The sequence below is a fragment of the Dama dama genome, chromosome 28, assembly GCF_033118175.1.
Source record: "Dama dama isolate Ldn47 chromosome 28, ASM3311817v1, whole genome shotgun sequence".
NCBI lineage: Eukaryota > Metazoa > Chordata > Mammalia > Artiodactyla > Cervidae > Dama > Dama dama.
The window spans coordinates 57963952-57986290 of record NC_083708.1 but is presented as its reverse complement, the minus strand read 5'-3'; the positions used below and the strand labels follow the sequence as shown (position 1 = coordinate 57986290).

The 22339-nt window shown below is 42.9% G+C and overlaps 1 protein-coding gene and 1 pseudogene across 1 annotated transcript in view; both read right to left on the bottom strand.

Annotated features, from left to right (window-relative positions):
* The window catches only part of MDN1 (midasin AAA ATPase 1), a 135355-nt gene that overhangs the window by 64766 nt on the left and 48250 nt on the right, over positions 1–22339 (bottom strand). Inside the window, exons 23-43 of the mRNA XM_061131721.1 lie at positions 20786–20937; positions 20070–20248; positions 19499–19707; positions 19175–19321; positions 18316–18457; positions 16888–17022; positions 16666–16804; positions 16279–16417; positions 15841–15971; positions 13620–13764; positions 11562–11691; positions 10304–10522; positions 9492–9689; positions 7827–8035; positions 7011–7133; positions 5013–5210; positions 3926–4033; positions 3370–3558; positions 1117–1206; positions 758–1021; positions 375–636 (exon numbers count right to left, since the gene is read on the bottom strand). Of these exons, the coding sequence (XP_060987704.1) occupies positions 375–636; positions 758–1021; positions 1117–1206; positions 3370–3558; positions 3926–4033; positions 5013–5210; positions 7011–7133; positions 7827–8035; positions 9492–9689; positions 10304–10522; positions 11562–11691; positions 13620–13764; positions 15841–15971; positions 16279–16417; positions 16666–16804; positions 16888–17022; positions 18316–18457; positions 19175–19321; positions 19499–19707; positions 20070–20248; positions 20786–20937 (3508 nt within the window). The remainder of the gene's footprint in view (positions 1–374; positions 637–757; positions 1022–1116; positions 1207–3369; positions 3559–3925; positions 4034–5012; positions 5211–7010; positions 7134–7826; positions 8036–9491; positions 9690–10303; positions 10523–11561; positions 11692–13619; positions 13765–15840; positions 15972–16278; positions 16418–16665; positions 16805–16887; positions 17023–18315; positions 18458–19174; positions 19322–19498; positions 19708–20069; positions 20249–20785; positions 20938–22339) is intronic.
* LOC133048003 (mitochondrial import inner membrane translocase subunit Tim9-like) lies at positions 15010–15833 on the bottom strand (annotated as a pseudogene).

The window sequence follows — 22339 nt, the reverse complement described above, 5'->3', positions numbered from 1 at the left end:
AAGCTATTAATTTAGACTTCTATTCTTCAGTTTAAAAATACTCAATTTTTTGAGAAATTATTAATAAGTTTAAAAAACAGGCCAACAAAAAACAAAACCAGACTTACATGCAAGTCACTGTGACTGATTACTCACAAAATAAGTCAAACTCAGTAATCCATTTTTTTCCTTTGCTTAGGATCACCAATTCTGAATAGTTTACATCAGCTTCACTTTACTTTCTAGGAAACTTTCTATTTCCCAACCTTGATTGTTAATAATCTAACCATCAAATTCATTTTAAAAGTCACGGGCATTGCATGTACAACGTAACACCTGTGGGTGGACATTCTATGGTAATGCCAAGTGACGGATACACACACCCAGAGACATACCTGCCTTGGAGTAGGAGCTGATTTTGTTGTTGAGTCTCTGCATAAGCAGTAACACCGCTTCCAGCTTGTTGACAATCTCCATCGTGACACCTTTACCGCCTTCCCCAAGACACTTGGGCTTATACGTCAGAAGGAAATGGCTCCAGGCTCGCAGCACTACTTCTGCATCGTCGGCACTGACAAGTAGGCTGCCTCTTACCAGGGCCCTGACTGTGGCCTCCACCTTCTCAAGGAGCTGCCTCCACGGCCGGGTAAGATCAACCTGCAATTTCCAGAGCACGTGAACCCAGCAGAGCCAACGGCCACTGCTACTGTAGCAACCCCAACACAGAAGACCGCACCGTTTACTGCCCTGCCTAAAAATACAGGGGCGGGTCAGTTACCTGCTCAAATCCACCCAGAAGCTCCGTAGTGTCCATTGCACTGTTCACGGCCATGATCTTCAAAGTGTGACCAGTAAGGTGTGCCAGGAGCTGAACCAAGCTGGTCTTGCCCACTGAGGCTGGCCCCACGAGGATGACCATCCAGCTCATCTGTACACACTTCATGACCGACTCCAGTGACTGTAAAGATTGGTGCAGGAGCGACAGGGGCCGGCAGGGCGGTGGAGGGACGTAGCTGCCGCGGGAAAGGACTGAGTAGCCGAGCTGGAAGAGACGGCCCGCAAGGTGTCACAGGTGTGCCTGGGGAGGGGGCCGGGGCCAGGGAGGACTGGGGAAGAGCACCTGCCTCCTTGCCTCACCTGGACGTCACAGGGAGTGACGTGCAACAGCCTGGTTCCCGTGTACGGGCTGGAGTTTGAATTAAACACGTCCTTGAACACAGCGATGACCTAGAGGAAGAGGATGATAAAATCAAAATGCAAATCATTATATCCAACTCTCGGCCAAACCTTCTAGAATGAACACTAGTAAATATGAACAGCAATATGAAAATCACCATATTATGAGTTATTAACCTTGTGAATTTTCCTCTTAAAAAGGATTGCATTTATTTAATTCTTCAGAAGGAAAACAAATGGAAGCTCAAGAAAAGAGCAATAATCTCAAATTATGAGATTCCAGAGAGAATATACCATAAATTAAAACAGAGCCATGGAAACTACAGCAGATCTCAAGATAAAAAATTAATTTGCTTTCATCGTTCAAGATACCACCTAAAGAAGGTAGAAGAGAGAAGCATGAACTTTATGAAGAACAACGACCATCATTTCCTGATACCTGCCATGTGCCAAACATTATATTAGGTGCTTTAGTAGATTATTTCTGATCCAAATATCCTCACAAAATATTTCTATTTCCATTTTATGGATATGGCTATGATATTCACACAAGTTATGTGATTTGCTCATGGATGGTACCTGAATTTAAATCTAAGCCTGTCTGACTGGAAAAGCACTGTTATCCTTTTAAATATTTATGCAGGAAAGCATTATTTCTGTATTGACATTTATTTGTCCCTTCCTTAGCAGCAATACTGTTAAAAACTTTTTGCTAATAGTATTCTTTCTTGCATTTCTTCCAAAAATCTAAGAGGAGCTGGGGTGGGGGAAAAATGAGAATGTATAAAAATCACTAATTTAGCCCACAAGTGGCAGCAAAGATTCCTGCCACCCAAAATATTTAGACAAGTAGTGCATTCAAATGAAGTAGCAATATACTAATGAATGTACACGGGAGTGGAAATTAAAACAATAAGGACAAAGACATGATGAGTGTTAAACGCCAAGAGCGCAAAAGCAGCACAGAAGAAAACGCTCCCTCCTGGGTCTGGGGATTTTTGACCTTACATTTCACTCTAAAGCATACCACCTCCTCTCTAGGGTGCTATACCAGAGTTAAAATTACAAATTACTTTTGCAACCTTTCTCCTTCTACCATTATTTTTCTCAACTTTTCTTTTCCTCTCAGAAAACATCTGGCCAACTAAAACGGAACTGAAGGAGTGGTGGAACCCTCCCACACTCGACAGTAACTCAGCACCTGACCTACGTCAACTACCCAACCCTGGCCCGTCTGGCCACAGTTAACATACTAGACCAAGTTGATAAAGAAATGAAAATACCAACTGATGATAGGTGAATTATATAAAGTTCTATTAATTAAAAAAAAAAAATGAACTGAATATTTTGTCCTAGTATAAAGACTCAAAGCCACTCGCATGTAACACATGAGTAGTTGATGCTGGGCTGGATTCTGGATACCACATAAACAAGGATCTGTGCTCTCAGCAGCACAATCAAAGTGTCTGAAAGCCACATCTTCACATTTCTGTTTCTAACTCACATGAATTTGTAAACTACTTTGTTTGTAAGCAACTGTGATACAGTAGAAGAAACAGCAAGCAAAGTGGAAAGGTCTGGCCTGGAGAGCTGGCTCTGCCACGCAAAACACGGAGACTCCGTGACTAAGCCTTGGATCCTTGCCTGTGAGAGGTCATGACAGCGTCTCCCAACTGCAGCTGGTGTGAAATTTTCCATGAACTGCATTTTAAATACCACAAAGCAAAATGCATCCATGATTACAGTTTACTAAGTGAGGAATTCTGGTGTTATTTTCTACTTATGAAGGGGTATTTTTTACTTTCATTTAGATACGGAATATCCTCCCTTTTATCTATTTATACTTTCTAGATTAATTATCTTGCAATTTGACATTTATTTAAAGGTAGAAAACCCTCCTCTTCTACTTGTTATCACCTCTCTCCTCCTGTTTCTCATCTTTGTGCCTGGAACCAAGGTGATGAAGACCAAGCCTTTATTATTGCAGGGTGATACTGTTTAAGAAGGTAAGCGATCCTGGCAATGTAGATAGGTAAGCAAACTGTGTCCTCTAAAGTAAACTACACTGTGAGACTCTGAGACAGATTAAGTTTTTGTTTCTGCCCTTAATTTCTAAATTTCCAAGCAGCGTTACTGAGTCTGGTTGATGAAGCATAGCCTTTCTCTCCCTCAGGGAGAAATCAAAGAAATACAAAGAGCAAGCATTAAACTCACCTTTTCTTTGTCTTCCTTGGTTCTCATTCTCTCACCATAGACCAAAAACACATGCTGACCAGGATCGTAACACCCAGGGGACTGGTCAACCAGCATCAACTGACACCAGCGGAAAAGGTCCCGGAGGTTGAATTCCCAGGGTCCTCCTATTTGCCCCCATTTCTTCTCAACGGTCACTTCATGATCGATCTGAAAAGACAACACTCTTACTGGGAAACACGTCCCACCGCTCAGGACTGCATTAAGTACTATCAACATAGTACAAGTGCACACATAATCTGAAACAGATTAACAGGCTGGACTCAGACGTCTCCTCCCAACTCAGACTTCTCAATGCCAGGAATACCCTGTTAGCATTATTAAAACGACACATGCAACAGACCTGAATTACTGTAACTCTCAAATGAGTAGCTTGCCTTCCACTAGAAACTTTTAGAGTTCTATGTGATTTATCTCAGTTGCAGAGACTGGTAATGAGATAGTATTCCATATTGAGAAAATGATGATTCAAGTCAGTGAGAAATATAAAGAACAATTAATGCACATAAGTACTTACTTGGTTGTTGAAAGCAACCATTTTTTTAACAATATTTTTGTCAATGGCTGGAAACAGAGCACTGGCAATGAACTCCATGTCTATCACTGTGAGCGGATCCACAAAGACCTAGAAAACCCAAAGATAACACGAAAAAAACGCCATCACTTCTCTTTACCAAACACGACTGCCATGACTTACGTAATGTTTTTATTTAATACCAAAGGAACAATGCCTTAGAAATATATATATGTATATATATATTTCAGTTACAGAAATTTCTTTTCTTGCATTCTCAGGATATGGAATCATATAAAATCTTTCAAATACAGAGCAGAAGGTTTTCTTGTTACCTTCATTCTAATGGTTTAGAGAAAGATACCTGCAATTAATATTTTAAAAATATTTGTAATTTTAATCTCCTATTATGTAAAATTCTCTCAAATATCTGGATGGTAAGTATACAAGTATTTATTTTTAAGTTTGATCAACTTCTCAACAGTTTTGAAATTTTTCATACAAACTTCTTAAAAGATACTTAGTAAAGTCTTAATTACCAAGAAAGGAACATTAAAGAAAGCTAACATCTAGAGGCATTTCCAAGCCACTACTTTGAAAAAAGATGTTAAAAGAAGTAAGTGTATGTGTACACACACACACACCGCTGTGGCAATAAAAAAAGATACAACTATTCACGGGGGTTGACTCTGGTATGGAGAATACTGGATTTTTTATTCTTCATGGTAGTTTTTTGTACTTTTCTGAGATTAATGCACTACTTTCATTATAAAATAATTTTTTAATGTTCTAACAGACACTTAAAAAGATTGGCCTTAATCCTTGAGCACAGTAATAGCATCCTCAAGATGGTGGTGATCTTACTTTCCTCCAACTGATAACATACCAGGTCCTCTTAAACCTAAGATAAAGGATTCACACCAGGAGAGAAAAGTGACAGGAATCAGTCACATTATCAGCCATCACATCCAGACATGAAATTGAGAAGTGGACTACTACACCGAGCCTGTCTCATCCTCCGAGTGGGCACCCTCATGGCTACTATCACCCCTGGGCCCACCTTTGGTTTTGGGGCAAGAGTACATCTTACCTGAGTGAATCTATTCAGGAAAGACCTGGGCAAGCCCTTCCTCCCGCCTCCTTGTCTGAAAGGGTTCTGGCAGCCAAAAATCTTGGTCTTCTCATGCTGCACTTGAAAGCTCATTCCTAACTCAGGAACATAGATTTCTCCTCGGTGGTCAAAACAAGCATTGAGTCCTTCCAAGACTGACTGAGAAGCCAGGTTCAGCTATTTGGAGAAAAAAGTGCATACTTATTTTATATGCTATTCAGCTATAAGAAAAAACACAGGAATAACACACATGAAAAGAAGTCTTATCTTCAACAGGGATAGGGACAGAGTTCAAACAACATTGATAACACTGTGTTTGTTAAGCTGAAATGACATGTATTCAGTCTACTATTAATATTTCATCTATATGTTAGAGAAATTTGGGGTGTATAAAATAGCAATAATTTTTAAGTAACTTGAATAGTCAGACTAAATTCTTTAAAAGCAGTTAAATTAGCCTCAAAAACTAGGCTGTATCTATTACTTGCTCCTATACTGGCCTGCTTTATAAATTACAGCTTACCAGTACAAAGATATCTCATGCTTAAATATCTGGGATTTTTTTTTAAAGAAGCTAGCTAGCTGCTTACATACTTAAATAAGCAAACATCCTTTCTCGATCAAGTAAATCTGAATAAAATCTCCAAATGGTTTTCAAAGTCATGATACAAAGCACATAATGTGGATCTAATGATGCCAACAGTTTTGTCAATAACAAGTATGAGGATCTGTGTGTGTCCCAGAAATGAGAAGAGCTAAAAGGAGCTAAACTCAGCATCTTTCGACGTTGAGCTAGCACTCAGGGATGTGAAGTACTGGTGGTTTTTAGACAACATGGAAAACCTCAACTGTGAAATGTGAATCAGTAATATGCAAATGGTCCAAAAACCAGATTACATGAGAACTTCAAGGGCTGCCTTTACACAAGCCTCAAAGCACTCGCTCCGCTCCCCCTCGCGGTCGGATTCTAAAAGCCGCTCCCACGTAACGACGCCAAGTCCAGGTGACTGGTCCCTACACGCATTTCCACAAAACACGATTCTGGCCAGTCTCAAGCTTTGAAACTAGGCACTCTTTTTTTTTTTTTCCCCCTGGTTAATGATTACCCTATCACATATCTTTCACCAAAAAATTGGCGGGGGTGGTGGGGGGGTAGGGGGGAAAGGTGGGGAGACGAACAAAATCTGTCCCTCTCTTTAATCTCTTCTCAAGACGAGCAGGAAGCAGCTCAGCAGAAAAGGAACCCCATGGCAGTTCTGTCACTGCAGACTCAACGAGGTTTGAATCTAGGGGACCTGTTGGGGCCGGTGTCAGACGTGATCTGTGGCACTTTCATCACTTATTTATCATTTAACCTGCATCATACTTGCTTGCCCTTTCCTGAACACACCAAACTGACTCAGTTCTTTGGGCCACAATCTTAAATTTTTATTGTGTGCATCACATCTCCATTATCTCTCTAGCTGCCTGTCAGTTACAGAGACCCAGCACTCACCATGTGTCATGATGTGCTCTGTCTTCTGGCCACTCATCTACCCCCGACCTGCACGTATTACACTGACTGCTTTCTCACCAGATCTGTGTGGCTCGTCCTACTATAACCTTCCCCCACCTTTCGGCTGAAGTGAATTGGTTGGCACTTTTTCTAAACTGTGTTATCTCTGAAAATAAATAGGGGCTCAGCAAGCCTACCACAGACTAGAGAATAAAACTGGTGAAGAGGCACTGTCTTACTGAAGGCTAGTTCACAGAAGTAGGAGAGTCTGTAGGGGAGATGCAGAGGGGCTTCTGTACGTCTTTCTGACACTGACTCTCCTCACTCGTAAAAGAAACCACAGAGGATTCCTTTCATTGGAAAATTTGTCTGTACCTAGCCAACAACATGATCTGGTGCAAAATGCCCTCAAGTTACGCAAACTCTGCCCCGCTCCTCACACATCTCAACCTATCTGGTGGCCTGATGGGCTGTCCTCTCACCTCATCCAACACAACCCAATGGCCTGCCTTCAGGGCTGCCAGCAAGGGGCCGTCACGCCAGGCAAACTCTCCTCCCTTGCCACCCTCAACAGGTAGATCAGCTCCAAACAGGTCTGTGATGTCCTGTGAGAAGAAAAGGAAGCGAGGGAAAGCCAATATTATATAAAAAATGAACTAGATTCCAAGACCCCAAATCTAAAATGATACTTAGGCCTCATGCCACTTCTTATTCTTTTTTTTTTTTTTTCCCACTTCTTATTCTTATACTCCAAAGAGAACTAATCAGTTTCACAACCAGGAGCCTACGAGCACCTTCTCATCACAGTACTCTAAGAATCTATCAGCTAGAGTCCTGGGTAACAGTTTTCAACTTTCGCTGTTCTTGAAAACAAACTGGTGAGCTTAAAAAACACCAAAACAATGCCCAGGCCCTGCTCCCAGACCCCATCCCAGAAGATTCTAATTTGTCATGTCTGTCCCCTAGTTTCATAAGATTGTTTAAAGGTCATTTCATCTGTAATTAACTTCTTTAGAAAAGACAAAGACAAACAGGTTATATTACAATAAACACCGAAGCGGGTGATTCTACCTCCAAAGAGAGTAAAGCATCTAGAGAGACTAACACTACAGGCGTCGTCTAACAATGAACACGGAGGGAGAATCAGGTCTCTAGACCATGCTGCTGCAATCTTCATCACCATGAAATATTTGGGGCTCTGATAACATCATAATTATTTCTGACTAGGAAACACTATAATGGATAAAGACGTTACTCCCTACACTTATCCCCGTCAGCTGTAGCAGGATGAAGCTTACCGTCTGCTCTGACAAGTTGATTCGGACGAGCGTGTTGCCTGAAGCCCTGGCTAAGGCCCCCACCAAGCTCGTCTTGCCCACACCCGGGGAGCCCTCCAGCAGGATGGGTTTGTTCAGTTTTGTAGCTCTTAAGAGCCTCTGGGCATTCATGGCTGTGGTGCCCGCACTGAGCGCATAGTCGGCGATACTGTTCCTATGCAAGACAGGGCCTGAAGAGGAAAAAAGTCACTTATAAGCTGGACATCACACCAAATCATACGTAAGTATCAACTGGAGATTAGAAAAATCCAGCAAGTAGACTGTCAGTCAATGAAGGACCATATGTGGTGAAATGCTTAACCTTATTTCAATATATTCCCTCACTTCTGGGTTCATAAAGTGCTTTCCAACATCAACCAGCAGCATACTCTTTTCATCTGTGATGAACACACTTCTGTGCATATGCAGGTCGGAACTGCAAGCATGCATCTTTGCATATTTCCTTCCACAACCTAGACCTGGAATCACTACTCCGTGTGCCTGTACAATCTACCCTGTACTTGTATTTTCCTGAAACTCAAGCAGAAGCTAGGCAAACAGGCCAGATGGTTCCAAATAAACAATTTCATTCAAGGTTTTAAGCCACCATAATTCAGGATGCATCTTGGAGCTGAAGTGCAGGACTAATACCAGTCTTATAGGGCTTAATATTTATACGCTATGTCTTCTGGAAGAAGTTTCAGACTGGTACATCAGTTTGGAATGAAGCTAGAAAAACATTTATCTTCTCAGCTATGAAAGCAGAAGCAAAGACTATCCAAGACCTTGCACCCAGGCCACAAGCACTCAGCTCCTACAAGAGAGAACTGAATACCACCATGATGGCTTCGGGAGGGGATCTAATGGTTACATCACAGGGGCCACATCAGAGATGAAGATAGTACCACTGATGAGGGAGAGGGAAAGGGGCAATAATCCATTCAGCCAGGAAGCTGGGCTGGTTTAGTTCATCAATGAACCCCCGCAATTCTGTGTATTCCTGGAGCCCAACAATTATTAACACAGAAAGGAAGGAGGAACAAGAAATAAACGACTCTTCTAGAGAAGCAATAATCCAAAAAGTCATGAGTACCCTGGAAAGATATCTAATATAACTACTTCATTTAAATATTTGACAGAGGCAACCTAGTAAGAGCAAGGATTAAAACTTAAATCCACTTGCATTTCCCACTTAACCACTCATTTACTCATCCATCTCTCATTTTCTGAATGTCTGTGACTATTAGGCTACATACAGATGCCAGGGCCAGGAAGGTGAGTGACATGATGCCTGCCCTCAAGGGTACACAAAACTGTTTCTGTAAAAGGCGATAAGGTTCTATGGTTGAAACATCATGGACTGAATCACCACTTTAGGAAAGGTCTTATTTTGAGCACTAACACAAGAATAAGTGCATTTTATGGGACAATTTATTCATATATCAAAGACTATGTTATCTCCTATTTCTGCATGCCAGTTATATATATTTTAACCACTCACACAATAATGATTACACCAAGTCAGATTCTAACTCAGTTTTCTAGTTCCAAAGTAATCATGAGTATGATACACTAAAAGTGAAAGTCACAATAAAAGTCAACTATCTAGGAACCACAAGAGAATCATTTATTTAAGATCATTCTTACCCCTTGGTATAAAAAATGGATGAATTCCCCAAAGGTTATCTATTGCAGTGAATTCTTTGGCTTGGAGTCTGTCGTAAATCTTCAATTCGTTTTTCTGACTTTCTGTAAGTCGGCCTATCTTGGAAAGTCTCTGGATTAGGAATTTCAGACATTCTCTGCGAGCCAAGAGAGCTGTACCAAACCCAGAGGAAGTTACGCCTAGAAGAAAGAGGATCCGTCCATCAGATGACATCCGGGTACCACGTTTTCCAACCGCGCAGCAGGAGCTCTAGGTGAGCTGCAACAGCCACTGTAAGCAGCAGTAAGAAGGGCGACTCCCCGCTCCCCCAACCGCCAGATTAATTCAACAGCGGCTTATTCAGCAAGCACTCCAGTAACGCCACGATAAATCAGCCTGCAGAAAACAACCACCAGTGTGGTACTACTTTCAGTCATGTGGGCTTGTATTTCTAATTTTCATGGCTGAAAAAAATCTTAAATATTACATTTAATAAATTGCAGTAAACTTAAAACTACAGGATTCCAGTCGATTAACTCTACATGACTGTGTTAAGAAATACCATGTTAAATTCTTCAAGAGCATTACCAGCAGTCTTCTATCAGAATCACCATTTCGTGCTTACTAAACCCCTGGTCTGTAAGCAGTGAAAAGTTTTCCCCACTCTTTCATAACAATCGCCTCTCAAAAAGAGTAAAAGGAGAATCACCGTGTGTCTTGGAAATGTTAACATAAGTCTATACACAGCCCCTGGCTCAGAGGTCTGGGCCTGCTCCATCTCATGGGCCCCTCTGCCCTAACCCCTTGCTCTCACCTGAGCCGATTCCATCTATGTACACTAGGCACGCGGCATGGACAAAAGACGTCACTGTGGAGATGGTCTCCTGTCTTTTCAAAGCAGCTTCCTCCCCCATCGTGTTCATGAAGTTGACCCAGGACAGGATATCTCTGATACTGACCACACATCGTCGACCAAACTCCTGGTGGGTCAGCCAGTCAATGAAATCCAGCATCACCTCAGCTATGTCAGCCCCTAAGACACAAGGAAGCATAGAGGTTTGCTATTTAGGAAGACTCCAGAACGGGGATTTGCAACCTGGGGCCCATAGACAGTCTTTTTCTAAGAAAACGAGGTCCACAGCTTTAATCACATTTCCATAGGGTTCAATGAACAGCATTCTCCCCTTACCCCAAAACAAACAAAAAACCGAAAAGAAAACTTGAGAATTAAAGTCTTTAAGAAGGTGCCCTGAAAACTGCTCCAAGAAATAAAGTACTCATAAACCTCAGTCTCAAAGAAGCAGATATCCTTTCACATTCTTTAAGAAAGAGAAAAATGTGATCCAGACACTACTTGGATTAGTTAGGGCTTGTATTAAGGCTCAGACCAGATCTAGGTCCTAAATTTAGTCTGTTTGATGCCAAGAATATGGATATATCAAGGCAATCAAGGCTCAATTGAGAGAGAGGGAAAAAAAAGATGTTTTGGTACTCACTGAATATTCTAAGAATCGTTAAACCTAGATTATAAGTATATGGTAGCTTTTAAAATACTACTCTATTTTCCTTATGTTTCAGAATTTTCATAATAAAAAGAAATTTTAAAGTGAAATAACAAGTTAGTTGACAACTACTGAAGAAACACAACTGAAAATTCTATAAACATTTTCTAAAGGTGGTAATCACTAAAATTTAAACCACATTTTCCTGGGAATGACATGGTGGTTCAGCGACTGATCCCTGGTTGGGGAACTAGGACCACAAGCCACACAGCACAGCCAAGTAAAAAACCCTGTATTTCCCTTACCTTTGGCGAATATTATATATTTTATAATAACAAATCTCATTATAAAGACGGCCAACAGCCAAAACCATCAGAAAGCTAAACTTCAGTAACCCTGGTGAAGGAGCGATACTTTAGTAGGAGGTACCAGGCTAGTCTTTTCCTCAGATCTATTCGTTCCCAATTCTCCTTAGAACATACCATATACACATACCACTGATGTCCTGCTCCCCTCTCTCCAACACAACTTCTCTGCCCACTACCACCCCCCACACCCGAATACTCTCACCTTTATGATCTGTTCTACCCAGAGATAATCCTGGACGAAGATTACGGCTGATGATCTGAATTAAATCTTCACGCCTGGTGCTTTGAGGGCACCATATTTCCGTAAAGCGGTTTCTTAAGGCAGGAGACAGCTACAAAGAACACAAATTCTAATGTGAATATCTGCGAGGAAAACAAATCTTTTGAATATTGGCTGTGAATCTGTCAAGTACCTGGAGCTTCTTTTCTTACCTCTTTTACCATCTATAATTTATTGAACACCTATTTGTCCTGGCTCCTAACACATGTCATCTCATTAATCTCCACCACACTCCCCAAACTCATATTCCCATCACCTTCTTTAAAACCATGGTAGAGAAAGAGCTTCAAGGTCTCACAGAGTCCGTGCTCCAAGGAAGATTCCAGCCCCAGTACATGACTCCCAAATCCCAACCCCTGTCCCAAAGCAGAGGCCCTTCCCTTTATTTTCCCTTCAGCTACCTTAACCATGGGAGGCTTAGAAAAAGTAAATGCTATCTTCCCATGGGGGAGAGCTGTCTGAAGTAGAGGGAGAAAACTTGGATATGGCTCAAAGGGAGTGAAAAGGTAAAGAGGCGAATCTTTACTGCCTATATGACAGGGAACAGTTTAGTCCTCCAGTCTCAAGAGCCTTTGCCTCAGTCTGGATTCTCTTACCTTCCCCAAGGTCAGGTAACCCCCGTTCGCAACAGTGCACCAATGATTTCCTTTTACTGGACAACTGGGTCAACACCATACTTCTGCCTACCCAGCCAGGCATAGCAGGAGCACGTGCCGCTCAGCACCAGCCTGGCTCCGCCGGGCCCCAGCTTCCGGATCCCAACTCTGTCTGACGCAAGGCAGGCAAGCCAAAAGGCGGCTTTTCCTTCGGGGTGTGTGTGTGAGTTGCTTAATCATGTCCGACCCTGCAACCCCACAGACTGTAGCCCACCAGGCCCCTCCGTCCATGGGATTCTCCAGGCAAGAACACTGGAGTGGGCTGCCATTTCCTTCTCCAAAAGGAACCATAGGAAGAAAGAAAGTGAGGTCGCTCAGTTGTGTCCAACTCTTTGCGACCCCATGAACTGTAGCCTACCAGGCTCCTCCATCCATGGAATTTTCCAGGCAAGAGTACTGGAGTGTGTTGCCATTTCCTTCTCCAATGGTAAAAGTTGGCAATCTCTGTCCAAAAAAACTCAAGCAAACCTGCCAGGCAAGTTAACACACACAACCTGGAAATCAGATCTTTCTGTGTTATTTCTACTTGCCAAGAAGCCTATTTTCATACTTTGTTTGAAACTGTGATGTATTTTATTTCTTCTCCTCAGTATTTTTCTTGAAGCACAGCGATCATCTTTTTTCTCATACTACTGAGAAAAATCAGTAGTCGTCCCTCCCTAACCTGAACAGACCAGGGTCCCAAACACAACGCAGACTTCTCATAGAAAGGCTTCACGAGCCTGAGGGCCATGGGGTCCGGGGTGCTCCACGCTAACTAGACCCTCACAGCACTTTCTTAACAGAAGACACCACCCTCACTCTCTCCCTTACCAAGTTTGAGGGCGACCCACACAACCCCCAAGACAACTGATACGCTCCACCTGCAAAGCCAGGACGGGATCCCGGCTGCCACTGCTTCCGCGTCCCTTTAGTCACTCATATCACCACCCCCGGGTTTAGCAGAGTAGACTCGAGAAGCAGGAACATGAGAATAAAATTCAGTTTCAACTCTTCTCATCCATAAAACTAGCATAATAACTTCCACACACAGCTCCCATGAGAATCTGTTACAATAACACATGTAGAAAGCCAGGCAAAGTGATTGAAACAATGAAATTTCACGCACATACAAAAAGGGAAACTTCAAGTAAGAAAATGTTTTATCTGTCAGAGTTACTTTTCAACCTTTATAATGACTCTGAAATATCTTTCTGGATTTTTGTTTCTTATTCAGTTTCTACACAACATAAAATTCTAGATGAATTTTTACATACTATATTTAGGGTGCCAGTGAGCTGAGGTCAAAAGGCAGAAAAAAATGATGTTTTAACAACAATTTTACCTCTTTTTTTCCAAAGTCGCCCCCAGGGTTCATGGTTGCCAAGATACGGAATTTCTTCCCAGCTGTCAACAGCTCTACCTCATTATCCTTGTCCTCAAGGTTGCCTTTTTCAGCTAATAACAGAGTCTTTTCCCCTTCAAGGACACTGGAAGAAAAATTGGAGATTGGAAAATTAGAAAAGGCTTCCGTACTCTCTTTTGTGGTGACAGTGTTCTTAAAAAGGAAAATAAAACCATCTTCTCCGTTGAGCTCTCACTTCAGTTAATGGTTTCCTACGACAAACTTCAAAATGTTTTTTACTAGTTATCCTAACTCCTGTGTCATGGAACAATAGTTCTGATCAAAAGAAAGAGAATTCCTTTTTCTACTTTAAGCCCTATTAAGACATTTGCTTTAAAAATGGGTGACTTGTATGCAAATATTCATGGCTGCATTATTCATAAGTGGAGGAAAACAACCCAAATACCACAAAGAGGTGAGTGAAGAAAAAAATCCAGTATTATCAGCAGAGTGAAGAACTATCAGGAAGAAAACGGAGCACACTACTGATGCAGGCTACACCCATGGGCGGACCTCCGAACACTGATGCAAAGCGACAGGAGAGATGACTTATACGAAAGGTCTTGAAAAGACAAATCTATACAGACAGGAAGCAGATTAGCAGTTTCCTGGAGCATGCTGCTGCTGCTAAGTCGCGTCAGTCGTGTCCGACTCTGTGCGACCCCGTAGACGGCGGCCCACCAGGCTCCCCCGTCCCTGGGATTCTCCAGGCAAGGACACTGGAGTGGGTTGCCATTTCTTTCTTCCTGGAGCATGAGGAAGCACCAAATATAAACTGTCAATGCAAAGTCAGGGTCCCACTGGGATGATGGAAGTGTAAACTGGATTGTGGTGGTGGCGAAACTCAGTAAATTTACTAAAACTTATTGAATTATACATTTAAAACATGTACATGTCATGATATGTACATTGTATCTCAATTAAGAAAAACAGTTAATCATCAAGAGCCACAATGATCTGAGGTCTTTTCGTCTAGTTATTCTGCTTTGTCCATGTATCTTACTTTTACTAAAACATTTTTTTTCGGTCTCATGATTGAACATGTACTTTAAATAAACAATGCTTTATTTTTCTAAACGTGATCAATCTGCTGAGTCTTAAGGTCTCAATGAACGCTGCATGTTACTATTTTCACTGCACAACAAGACCTTCTGTTGTGATAATTCCTGGTCTGCAGCGGTTCTGTTTCACTGGTGCTTTGTATCTGCCAAAGAGCCACGACGGACGGTGGGTTCCCACAGTGGTTACTGCTCTCAGGGGATCTGTCAGGTGAGGCAGCCTCACTCCCAGCGCGACCGCGGCTGGTCCTCGGTCACCAGGGGTCCGTCCCTCAGGCCTCCACGCGGGGGCCAGGATGTCCTGCCTCAGTTGCCAGGGCTTCATTCTACCGGACAGGACGTTCCTGAAACCTCACGCATATTTTTCTTGTCATTTAAAAACTTTCTGGAAGCCATGTTCCAAACAGGTGGGTTCACTTCAGGTTTTACCTTTCTTGTCCTGCCTAAAGTCTTTCATGGTCCAAAAAGCAGGTTTCTGTGAGTTTGCTGAAGGCTTTAAGAAAATCCTTAAACTGCTTCATTTGATCAGATTTTGGTACTCGTGCAGCCATATTCTTTGGGAATGTTCATTTGTCACCTTTTCTGATGCACGAGTTTCCTTTCTGTTCTGGAAAATCAGCAGTCCAACCTTTGCTTAAATGTTTCCAGGGAGGCCTGATTTCTTAAAGCACAGGCTCTCACATCTGACACCAACATGAGGCTGGGGGCTGTGCAGCCAGGTCTGAGTGGGGGTTAAGGGTCCTGTCCTGGGGTGCTGAGAGGCCTGACAGCAATAACACCTAGGCTTTTGATTCTATTTCTTTGAGGGAAAAATCAATGGCCATGTAATAATTTGCCTTAAAAAAGGATTCTAACTTGGGCTCGTGTGTTTTAGCCCTAGCACCCCATTGTCCCATCTTTCTGATTATTAACAGCTAAACCGAAGAACCAGGTCTGTTAAAGGAGAAACTGAGCGCTAAAGCATAAAGGAGCAACTGCTCACCGTCGTTTTCAAACATTTTCAGCAGACCGATGAAGAGTATCACTGTGCACAGGATCAGCATCTGTAAAACCCAGACCAGCAGAAGCATCGAACACAAGGCAAACCTCTCACACGCATGTACCTGTTGAGTCTTTCCAGGACAGAGTCATCAGCCAGCGAGATCTCATCTAAGAGGAAAAAGCCGTCCTCCTTCATGGCCAGAACCAAAGGCCCATCATGCCACTCAAAGAGTCTTGATGTGTCAATTTCCTCCTACAATTTGGAAAAGCGGGTTAACTTAGAGTAGGTAGCTCCACAAGACAACACACACGTAGCCAGCACATGTCCACTAGTGAAAGGGTCCTTCTGCAGAAAATACAGGTCAAGGAGCAAAGAAAAGGACTTGTGTACAGGGTGCTCATGGAGCCCCCATTAGACCAGTGAAAATATGAAGATAAGATACATATCAAATCTGGAATCAAACACCGCGCCACGAACAAAAGCCCACATCTGACTCCAGCACAGAGCCAACTTCAGTTCTTTACATGAACAAACGCATCATCACTCGCCCTGGACACACCTTGCCATCTGGCTTCTGCCTCGCCGGCCGCAGCCCCCCCAGGAAGTCCGAGGTCTCCGTGTGTAGGTGGCAGCTGACCGAGTATAATCTCTGATCTGCCAAGGCTGCGAACACCTGGCAGACAGTCGTTTTCCCACACCTGTGAGACACACACACCAGATTAGCAAGGGGCGTGAATTTCAAACATGCCTCCACAAACACCCCAAGCAGCAAGAGAGAGGAGCCCTGGGGAGAGCCTGACCAAAGCCACAGAGACTGCTGGTCCACACGGGGCCTCTGCCCTTGCCTCAGAGGGCCTTCCCCCAAACACCAGCACCCTACCGCCTCTCATCCAGAAGGGCAAGTGCTGCATGAACTATGGAATGGAACCCTTTCTCCCGACCTTACCCCGTGTCTCCAACCAGCAGAACCGGTTCACTGAATTCCAATGCCCTTCCCACCAGCATCGCCAGTCGCCGCATGCCCTCGGTCCACACGATGTGGCTGAACTTAGATCCCCAGGTGGATGTCGGAGTAGACCATTTACCTATCAGAGGCAGAGTACACATGTAGGTTCTAATACGAGTACAACTCAAATTCATTTTCCTTGGGACATGATGGCCTACTCACTCAGCAATTTGAGGACATTTTCTTTGGAGAAGAGCAATTGAGGACATAATTTTTTCTTGAAATGTTTCTCAAGGACTTCTTGAATCACAACCACCTCCTCCTGCTTCCTGACTCGGCCTGCCAGAAGCATAAAACCTTGGAGGAAAAAAAAGGAACCGTCGAGTGTTAATACCAAGGAGCACTGGGACTATGGAGCATTAGCTGCTGTGAAGAGGAAACCTGAAGACCTACTTTGAAAAACAGAGAGACCCTACTGCAACTAACTGTTCACTCCATCAACATGACCTCTAGGTGAATCTAACACAGATGAACTCGCGGCTCTAACAGACATTCGGGAATGCTGAGAGCAGCTTTGTCTCTAACAGCCAACAAGTAGAAATGATCCCCGTGTCCCTCAACAAGAGAATGGATAAACACATGATATCTCCACACAATGGGTTACAACACAGTCATAATTTAAAAGGAATGGAGTCCTGATACACAAAACAGCGTGGCTGAATCTCACATTAGTCTGAGTGAAAATCCACCAGACACAAGAGCACACACTGCATGATCCTGTTTAGACGAAGCGGAAGCTCAGGCAGAATCCATCACTGGTGACAGATGTCAGAGGAGAGCTTACCTCCAGGAGTTAAGACTGGCAAGAGCCACGAAGGAATCTTCCGAGGAAATATTAATCGAAATATCCTAAATCTTAGCTGAGGTGGTGATCTACATATGGGTATCCACATATGTAAAAATATACTGAGCTTTATATGAAATAATATAGCACCTCCCCCATTTTACTGTTACAGTTTGTTATACCTCGATGGGAAAAAAAAAAGTGTTCCTCCCTCTCTTCTTTACCAGTTAAGAGCAAATGCAACTCTCATGGGTTAGTTTCATTTCTTCCCCATGCTTGTTAGTCACCCTATTAATGACTCACCAAGACCTCTCAAGTCATAAGATTCTGAAAGGCTTTCATGGAGAGAAGCATACAAATTCTTCCAACTGATTATACCAAAATGACCAAATCTGAGTCTCAGATGACATGACTGCCTTCTCTTAGAACTCTGGTATCATCTAACCTTTCAGTTTTCTGCAAGCTTCTAAGGCATAAGCAGGATTCTCCATGGTCACCACACTGCAGGTAAATAGTGCAAAGAACCACCAACCCCCTGCCTAAACTCCGAATGGCATTATGTCCACACCCTGACTCCCACAGGTGGCTACGTGAAGGGATGAGTGAGAAAACCTTAGCAACCAAAACCTAACGGAAAAGAGGCCTTGCAGAAACAGGACGCTAACAACAGAGGTCTAGGCTCAGGGACAAAGGCTGTTCCTGCAATGCTCAGTACAGTGTGTATACACCACAATTTGAGCAAGATTTAACAACATAGCTTGTGATCTACCCTAAGTTCAGTTGGAGAGCACGTGCTGAGAGCGTACCATCGTTGGCTAAGTGCTGTAGCCAGTCATACTCCTCCTGCGTCTGCTCAGCCAGCCTGTATCGCTCAGCCCATCGAAACAGATCACGGAGGGTGATGAAGCCTTGCTTTCCAGCAAACACTGAAGAACCTCTGCGATAGGACTGTGAAAGCACCAAAACAATTGAAAAAGGGTGATGGCAAGCACAAAGTACAGAAGTCCTAAGAAATTTAGCCTCCCACAGGAAGATTAATCACATAGGAAAAGATTACAAAAAAATAATATAAATAGTGCAAACATGCAGAAGTAATCCCATAGTGCAGAACACAGTAGTAAGAGTGGCAATTATTGGCCTTTTAGGGAGTGATTCAAAAATGTATAATTCTGACAAAAACCACTTTTAACCCCATAAAATAAATGGGATATTCTTTAAGAAAAAAAAAAAAGGGAAGAAAGAAAACCTGTAGCTCTGTAGAGTTCACAAGAAAAGTAACACAACAAGGATGGATCTCTTTAGTTGTTAGGTCCATACAAGGATTACTATATCCATTTAAAAAAGAAAAACTGCACTTTGTCAGTGCCAAATTCCAACCTTAGTAAATGCTTCAAAATTATCCACAAGCAGGGAATGTCATCACACATAATTATCAGAAAAATTTTAACATGTTATTAAATTGCCGAATTATAAAACAAAACAAAAAAATGAATATTAATGGAATGCATGTTAAAGATACGATCCTTACTCTGAGAAAAAATAATAAAATAACAATAAAAAGTAATAATAAAATGGACTGCTGTTTATACCCCAGGAGGCCTCAGATTCTGCCACCAAATCTGATCAGCACAGTCCAGTTGTCACGAAGGATGAGGGGAGGAATACCTGAAGGTCCAGCATGACCTTAACCAACTTGCTGCAGTAGGACGGCGGCAAGCCACACCGCTTGTGCAAGATTGTCTCCAGCTCAGAACTAGGCAGTTCATCAAAGTGCAACTCCACAAACCGATTCCTGAAGGCTCTGGAAAGCACCTGGGAAGCATGCAGAGAACAACATGATAAAGAGGGCCTTTGCATCTAATTTCCAGAATGGAGGCGCTGTCACTCACCATAAAAAGAAAAGTCCTTCAGCAGAGGTAAAAACACAGCCTCACCAAGGAGACTCAGATGCCGTGGTGGCCACCAGGAGTGACGCGGCAAGCTGCTCACCTTCCTGCCCCCGTAGAGCCCCGGGGGGTTCTGGGTAGCAAAGAGCGTGAAGCGAGGGTGCGCTCTCACGACCTCCTGTGTCTCCGTCACGAGCAACTCGCGGTTGTCGTCCAGCAGTCTGTTCAGCGCCTCTAACACGTCGGTGGGGGCCAAATTTAACTCATCTAAGATAATCCAATAGCCCTTCCTCATAGCATCAATAAGAACACCTTAGGGGAAACAAATTATGAGAATCAGTGCATAAATTGGTCCAACGTTTACATACCAGTCAACGATTCCTAGATTATTGCTAAATTTCAAAGCAAATTACTCTCTGCAGCTAGTCATGTCTCAAAACAATCTGTGGTGTTAAATATCAAGGAAACTTACTCTCTTCAAAACCAGGCCCTAGTCCTGTCTGCAGCTGACAAGATGAGTGTGGCCCAAAGGAAGCATCAGCCCTAGCCATCACCACTGATCTGTCACAGAGCCCCGGCAGGAAGAAAAACCAGCCGTTAGGGCATCCATGTGCCTCAGCTGAAAAGGCTAAAGACTACTTGAGGAAATCCATGGAACAGAATAATAATCCTACCTTCTTTAAACACAAGCTTCCCTGAGGAGTCAGATGTGTAACAGCCAATATACTCTTGAATATCCGTGTGCTCGTGGTTGTTAATACGCACGCAATGGTTACCAGAAGCTGCGGCCAGCCACCGGATCAGGCTTGTTTTACCCACTGATGTCTCTCCCTGAATCAGCACTGGATAGGTTCTTTAAAAAGATCAACCAGTAAAGCAGTTTAGAAAAGACAGAAACCAGAATTAAATCATGTAGCATTAAAAAAAAAGAAAGACTATAACACTTAATATCCTAAGAGAACGTTATTATACACCTATGCACTATGAATGGAATATTTCTTAAGCCCTGAGCAGTTTCTATATAAAAATAGTTACTGAGAAACTACTAAGAAAGTAATCCCAGCCCCTCTTGCACTAGTAAGAAACAGTGAGTGGGACTAGCTACTACTCATTAACAAATAATAGGTGATGAGTATCCATCAGCAAAATACTAAAAGGCAATCTTAATAATCGCGAAAATTATCTGCACAGGTACTGCTCCCACCAAATGGTACAACTAGAAATGGTGCTTTGCGCCAGGTGAAAAGCGGCAGGACTGACTTTAGAAGGTACTCACTCACTCAGCGAATGAGTAACAGGAAAGCTCTCTGAAAGTTAAGGAAGCAAGACTAGACCCTGAGCACTGCCTGTGCCGGGCAGACACCAGGGCAGTGAGAGGAAGGCCACACACCCTGCAGAGACCACGCGGACGATGTCCCTCAGGTTCCGCTTGACGGAGGGCGTGAGGATGTAGGTCTCGTCTATCGCAGGCTCCTTGTCTCCCACCGAAATCCAGTACCCTTCCACCTGGATGAGCCTGCCTCCCTTCGGTTCTGGAATAGGCTGAAAGACACAAGGGTCAGAGGAATAAAGCCCAGTCCCACACAGCCACGGCGCTCTCAGAGAGGCACGGCGAGTGGGAAGAGACCTGTCGCCAAGCACGCTGCCTTGTTCTGGGTGCCTCCAACATCAAAATCCACAGATGGACATGAAAATAAAATTACTTTGAGGAATGACAACAAAATGGTGACATGTACTGGTCTTAAAACTCACATGGGGTAGGTAGATTTGGGGGGCACTTAAATCAAAATAATTTCTCAGATAGTTTATGACTCAGTTCTCTTCTCTCATCTATGAAAATTCTCACTCTAATCAACCATTTTCATCAAAAATATGTGTTTCATGTAAACCACATTCCCCAAACAAGGCCAGAGTTGTACTGCGGGGATGGGGTTATACCACTAAATTCTGGATCCCCTGGAAGACATCAAAAATAAAAGCAACCCCCCAGAGAAACTAACTTGTTAAGAATAATACTGTAGTAAAGGCATAATCTTTTAAAGATGTGGTGCAAGTTAAGCTGATTTATACACAACGATCATTTCTGATCTCTGAGAATGGCAAAGTAGTGGTCACATATATAGCTACAGAAAGTGCTCTTTAAGCCTCCTGACTTGAAGCCATAATTGTAGGCACTGCTTTTAAGGACTCCTCAGTTGGGCAGAAGAGCCGCAAGAAAAAAGAACTGTTAAGCCTCCATCATGTGTAACTATGAGGAACACATACGAAAAATAAGTGCAGGGGGATTGTATTGAGATAACCAAAGCAAGCTTGAGTCTTATCTCAATGTTTTCACAGTTTAACCAAAGTATATATTCATATGTTACTTGCATAATTTTTCAAAAGGAAAAAACATTGAATCCAAGTCCCCCCAAGTCCCAATGGCCCTTTCTTCCTAAAGAGAGAGCAACTGACAGGTGAACAAGACAGTGGTGAGCCAGTTTCTATCAGCCTCCTTCAGTCCCACACATCCTGTGATTCCCTCTGTCGAACTGAAATGGTACTCGTGTGTAACAGAAAAACGAAAAGGAAAGGGGGGGAAAACAAGTCCAACCACTGATCAAAAGGGAGGTGTGCCAATAAATTATGGCGTAAGCTTCTGATGAAATGCTAAGTGACAATCAGGAAGCATGTCACTTACAGTGATTTCTGGTACAAACATTAAAAATACATCTAGGATATAGTGAGACTAAGAAGGAAGCTACAGAACATTCTTATGAGATGGTCTCCTTTTATATATTAGATATATACAGGCATACCCTAAAGATTTTCCAGGCTGAATTCCAGACCATGGCAGTAAAGTCAATATTGCAATAAAGACAGTTACACAAAATTTTGGTTTCTCAGTGCATATGAAAGTTATGTTTACGCTGTACCACAATCTAGTAAGCATGCGATAATGCGT